General features: G+C 44.5%; 1 protein-coding gene across 1 annotated transcript; it reads left to right on the forward strand.

The window, feature by feature from the left end:
* Nucleotides 1-1526: 1526 nt before the first annotated feature.
* On the forward strand, nt 1527-5210 carry LOC120850666. The gene is made up of 4 exons (XM_042288750.1): nt 1527-1576; nt 3372-3604; nt 4006-4168; nt 4243-5210. The coding sequence occupies exons 2-4, from the start codon at nt 3378-3380 to the stop codon at nt 4507-4509; spliced, it is 657 nt and encodes a 218-aa protein (XP_042144684.1). The 5' UTR covers nt 1527-1576; nt 3372-3377; the 3' UTR covers nt 4510-5210.
* Nucleotides 5211-6437: the final 1227 nt, after the last annotated feature.

Consider the following 6437-nt stretch of genomic DNA (forward strand, 5'->3'; position numbering starts at 1 on the left):
ACTCGTTGTCGATGACTGTGCGTCCCCGGAGAGATGTCTGACTATGTAAGTGGCCTAAGTGAGGCAGAAAAAGTGCGATACAAAGCGAAGCTTTGCGTAAATAGTGTTATGCATGGCGACCCGTACGGCGTGGACGCCGCAGAATGGACCCTAGCGAGTCGACGGTGGCCACCCGTCACTATGGTAAACATCACCTTGTATTTATTATTTACGCCGAGCCAATTTACCCCGGAAACCCTGGAGGCCTACAAGTCCTTGGAGGCTTACAATTACTTCGTTTCAGGTAAGCACAGCGGCAGTGAAGAGTGCCTGCCCAATCCAGCTGGTGCAAGTCGAGCGCGGCGGTTTCAAGTCAGAGGCTCAGACTGATACGATAAATTCGTTACTTCCGTGCTACGTAGCGAGATTTGTAAGATTTACGTCAAAAAACAACGAATCTAGCGAAACGTACGATATTGCACGTCTGCGGCTACCATTTTCCCGTCACCCGGGCCGCGTTTCGCGCTCGCTGTAACCGCAGCCGCCAAGAATTCCGTCTGTGGTCTTCGTTGTTTTCTTTTCTCACTTAATATCTTTTAGGTTTGAAACCGCACTTGCAGTATTGCTGCGTGCTTTACGCGCACAGGCGCTGTCCTTGATCTTGACTTGCATTTCTTCTCTGTGTATCTGCGTTTCTCAGCCTTCTGCATCGGGAACGTTCCGCATTTAGGGCCAATTTGTACGGTTAAGTGTTCCTAGCGATTCGGAACAAATTCGGTAGTTCATGCAGTCTCTCATTCTCAGAGATATTGCTTTATTGATCGCCCATTGCGCTCCTGGTACACTGTACAGATCGTGATCGTCAGTCTGCCCAGTATTTCTTGTACAGCTGAAAGGCTGTTATCAATATTTTTCAAGCTGCCGCAGTGTCCTTACGTGACGGATCCACTGAGATGTACCCTGTGCAAGTAAAGTTTAAAAAAAAGGACCAATGTTATATGTGCTTCATGAAACACAGATACCCTGCACATGTGCATACTATGCAGGCACAGCATGCTTGCAAACACTTGCCAGTGCAGGGCTGGTCTCGATATTTTTCTGAAACATAGGCTGTCATAGTCAGTGTGGTCATTGCAGAATAACGGCTGATCTCAAAACAAATGATACACTTTGTAAGGATTTAGTTAAAACGCATGTATTGGCTTTGCACTGTTGTCCAGGCCATGTGCAGGACATCAGACTCTGGCAGCCTGACGGACACGACACATGCTTCATTCGAGCAAATGTGAGACCGTCACAGAGGGCAACTGGCCCGCCTCATGATGCTTGGGTGTGCCTCGACAACTCCTCAGGACGGGTACATTCTGGCCATTGCACATGTAAAGCTGGGTAAGTCCCTGCTTAACCTCATCTGTAACAGCATTGACCCCAAGCAATAGATATGAATAAACAATATTTTTTTCCTTCCAGTCTGGGTGAGGTGTGCAGCCACATTGCAGCAGTCTTGTTTGGTATTGAGTACAGTTCAAGATTGTGTCAAGAGGCCTCATCATGCACCTCCCAACCTTGTGCATGGACCAGGAGTGCGACAAAGAAAGTATGCTTTATCCCCGATATATTTGACATCTAACTACTATCATACAATATTTTCACAACTCGTGAGAATGATTTTCATTCTTTTTTTTTTTCTTTTCTTGCCATGTGCAGGGTGCTGAAATGTACTATGATTTGCATAGTCCCGTCAAAATAATTGAATCAACACATTTCTTTTTTATTAGTACGCTATTATCGGTTGGCTGTCATGACAACAAACATCCCCCCTCTAATGTGCAAGCTTAGGAGATCGCAATCAGTATGCACTAGCAGTACGCCGTATGTGCACCTGACCTGTATCGACACATTTCGTGGATAGTGGTCGGATACCTGCATATTTAGTCTCGCACAGCCACATCCTTTGTTCTTTCAATTAAATTCTTAATCATGAGTGGATATCCAAGCATAAAGTATGCCTATTCAGAGCTCTACTCAGGGGCAGTGTTGTATGGAACGGCGTTCCTGGAACGCGTTCCTTTTAGGAGGAACGAAGGAACGTTGCCGTTCCATTTTCTTCGGTGGAACGGGAAGTCGTTACCTTTTTACTAAAATAAAAAAAGAACGGCATTTTTTTTCGTCGTCCAGTGGGCTAATTTGTATTTTATTTCTAAGAGGGAAATTCTAAAAATATAAAAACAATACCTTTTTGAAGAGCAGGATCTCGTTAAAAGTTTTGGTTGCTTATCTCAACGTTTATTTTTCGGAGTCCTCGCTTAATAACGGTCGGGTGCAGGAGAGCTAGTGGACATTGCTTATTTTTTCAGTGCCCGAGATTGCGGTTCATAAACCAAAATTTGTCGTCGAAGGAAAAGACCCAGAAAGAGGGACGTTTCAAACTTAGCTACTTCGTTTGCAAACACGAATCCTCATACACCCAGAACTCTAAGGCCGACTACAGCCATTACTGAACTTCCACAGACTTACAGTTACAACAAAAGAACAGGTTACCTGACATCGAACACACTCTTGTAACCCAAATATTGGTCACTTAAATGATACAAAAAAAAAAAACTTCATTTCTTCTCTCCTTGTTCCAAACCTTGAAACTGAACAACGAATCCAACTTTCACGAAGAAACCTTGTAGTTTTCAAGACTGACCTTCAAAAGCCCTACCCTCTTCTTCACTTGCTTGTCTTGTGGACACCAACATCAAGAAGCAACTGTTAAATTCGAACAAGGGACTTTGTGAGATTGAAATGTGGGACATTGTTGTAATACGCTCATGCAATCTGGGGTAACAGTACATTTGGCTCGTCTGATCAACCACCACAAAAGATGGTAAAAAGCCGAGAGTTTTAATGGTGAATAAATCAGCAAATGAAACCCTGCTTTCGCGTGTCTTCTCCTGGTGCCCTTCCCTTGCTGCATTCAAATTCGTATTTTGCCATTTGATGGGATAGATTAAAAAAAATTTACTTGATCTAACTCAATATGGTAATCAGCAAAATACAAATGTAACGTATATGTAATGATGCGTTTCATTTTTTTAACTGTAACGGGAGCGAGTTCCTTTTTCACATAAGAAACTTGTAACGGGAACACGTTCCAAAAATTAGAAGGTACAAACTTTCATTCCTTTTCTTTTTTTTTTTTTCTGGAGCATGTACAACACGGCTCAGGGGTTGTACTGCTCTATCTGAAAAAACAAAATGTTTGTGACTGCACTAGAAATTCAGAGGCAGCCAGATGCAAGAAATTACTTTGGAATCTCAGCACTGTTTTGTCAGACCAAACCTCTTTTTCACTTGTGGGGCTTTTTAAAGCAAGTGCGGTGCAAATGTGACTGTCTCCACTGCAGGAAGACATGGTCCCCGTGCACAAGCTGGACTTAAGTAAGCCCGGGATGCCAAGCAGGCGTCTTCCTGATGAGCCCAACCATGTAGCCCATGACTACAACCCCGACGACAGGGCCCTCTTCCAGGAGATCCTGAGGCTGAACCCAAAAGCGGTCGTCCTCAGGTCTATACCTAAGATGAACGACGAGGACACAGATTCGGCACCTGAAGACGAGCAGTCTTACACATTCTTAAGGCAAGTTAAATGCTTGTTACCGTTATTAAATATCTCATCAACAGAACTAGCTTACAATAGCTATGTTTCCTGAGGCATAAGACAACATGGACTATGATGAGCAATTTTACAATTTATAACACACTTGGGTTTTTTTGACATCTGTATCCTATTGGGCCGAGCAGTCGCGTCTTCGGCAAGTGTGCTTTCTCTTGTGCTAGCTTCAACATTTACATAACAATCAACGATACTTCATAAGTGCAAGAGTTGTCCAACAAAATTTGACTGTGGCAGTGCTTACTGCCTCATTGTGAAAGACATTACCCATCAGGGACAGAAGTTGACGTTCCACATATTCATATATGAGGGACACACCCCTTTTCCAGTTCTTTTTGTAATGTTTCTAAATCAATTTTCTGAAGGAAAGTGAGACGGACGGGGGCAACGAGAGCTTCACTGCCATTCGACATGTTTGTGCCCATCAACGAAATCGAGCGGATCGAGAAGAGCACGCGACGCCAGGCAGTAACCATATTCTGGCGGCAAGTTCGGTATGGAAGAATAACTGCCTCGGTACTGAACAAGGTATGTGAATTGTTGACATTTTCTCGCCTCTTGCAGGGAGGTTTTAGTATGCAGTCTTCTTTTTCCTTCAACAGGTGCAGACGATGAGGGATAGTACGTCGCCGAAGGCCACCCTGGACCTGATCCTGCAGAGGAGCCCTCCCGTCGACACTGAGGCCACCCGCTGGGGGATCGAGAAAGAGCCAGTGGCGAAGAAAGCATACCAGGAGTACATGTGCACAAAGCACAACGACTTTCGGCTCTGCGACGTTGGATTTGTGGTCGATGTCAAGGTTGTACCTACAACATTTATCGCAATTTTGAATATGCAAAAGCAGATATTTTTGACGCAAATTTCTTGATTTATATTGCAATGGCAACAACTGTAACACTGCTGCAACAAGTCCTATGGTGTTGGTGGTTGACTTGACCGACCTGATATAATGCAACAATTCGCATGTCTTGCATTCTGGAGGATCTATGCGCCGGGAACGATTGTAAACTCACTTTTAGTGCCTTAAGCAGCCTGTGCCTTAGCATGACTTGCCATTGTCAACATGGCTATTTCTGCACTCCACACCTTGGGTTCCTGTGGCTGCAGTTTCTGCTTCCTAGCACTTATTTTAAACACGGTAACATACAAAGCAAACAACAGTTTTCGAAACTACACTCTTCCATATCCCCAGAAAAGTGCATTACCATAACTATCCATTTTATTATCAAATCAATTATTGTACATAATATACTGCTAATAAGAGTAAGAAGCACCTAATGCTTTATTCCAATTTCAACCCACTACATACGTCGCTCTTCAGTGGAGGTGCAGATATCGCTGAATCATGCATTAAAGAGATGCTGAACCAAAATCTGGCTTCCCCAAAACACGCGGCAAAAGCGTGCAACGGGATGCTACAAACACCAAACATCACTCATACAGCGATATCTCGAACGGATGACCGTATCTCTCAAAGGAGGCGCATTTGCCAGGAATGTTGATGTCATGTTTCTCCGAGAAGGACAGGGAACGGCCTCGCGTCTTCTCCGCCTCGCCGCCTTGATGGAGCGAAGCAAAGGGAGGAGGAAACAAGGTATCTTGACATCACGCGCCTCGTCGGCCTGATTCAATCTCGACCTCTTTTTCCAAAAATACGGTTGTCCATTTGAGATATCGCCTTACGAGTAGTGTTGTAGGGATTGTAGTGTCCCGCCTACATCTCTTGCATTGTTTTCTCGAAATCCAAATTTCGGTTCACCATCCCTTTAAAGCTCGCATAGAGAACTTATCTCATGCTTCATATGTAAAAAAATGTCTGGGCGTGCTGTTATTATCACCCTTCTTTTTTTTTCTTTTTACTGGATGTGTTCAGGATAACTTCCTTGGGGCCTCTCCAGATGGGATCTGGACCTGCAGCTGTCACGGTGTGGGCACACTGGAGGTCAAGTGCCCATGGTCATTGCGGCATAAGACGTCCAGTGCCACACAGCACGAGTGCTTTAGAGATGACTTGCAACTAAAGGAGTCACACAAACATTACACACAGGTGCAGACACAACTTCATGTCTGCCGAAAGGAAGTGGCGCACTTCCTTGTATGGACGCCAAACGATTGGGTTTTAACGGTTGTGCCTGTTGACAGATGCTTCTTTGCTCCTGTACTGGAGAAAGCACGAGCATTCTGGGCTGACCATGTCGTACCAGAGCTACTGTGAGTTTGTGGTGTCCACCAATGAAAATGGAAGAACGGTCCAGAGGGTAGATGACAGTGTGGTACCGGGGCCTAGCGAAAATAGTCTTTGCTTTGCCACTGTCATCACTTTTGTTAAGGGTTAATGAACCATAATTTGTATTCACAAAACCAGGCAGCAAAAGCGCCCAATAGTATGTTACAAACCCATAAGCACCACTCAAAGCAATATCTCGAATGGACAGCCATTTTTGAAAAAAAAGGGTGCGGTGTAGCAACTCGCAACGTCACATTTTCTCCAACTCTCGTAAAAGATACGAGACAGCACGCGCCTTGCTCTATTCTACCATTTTTGTTAAAAAATGTGGCCATCCGTCCAAGTTATTGCCGTATGGGTAATGTCTTGGGGGTTTGTAGCGTCCCGTCTGATGCTTTTGCTGCCTTGCTTGGCGAATTCCGGTCCATCATCCCTTTAGGTTTTGTCGATTGTCCTGGTTCCTGTGCATAAGTTTCACCATCGATTGCTATTTCCTTATCTTTCTTTGAATCCTGCTAACATATCCAATACTGTGTACCATCTTCAAGCTGTCTATTTGCTGTGCATGT

Source organism: Ixodes scapularis, unplaced genomic scaffold (genome assembly GCF_016920785.2).
Source record: "Ixodes scapularis isolate PalLabHiFi unplaced genomic scaffold, ASM1692078v2 PGA_scaffold10__122_contigs__length_95168666, whole genome shotgun sequence".
Classification (NCBI taxonomy): domain Eukaryota; kingdom Metazoa; phylum Arthropoda; class Arachnida; order Ixodida; family Ixodidae; genus Ixodes; species Ixodes scapularis.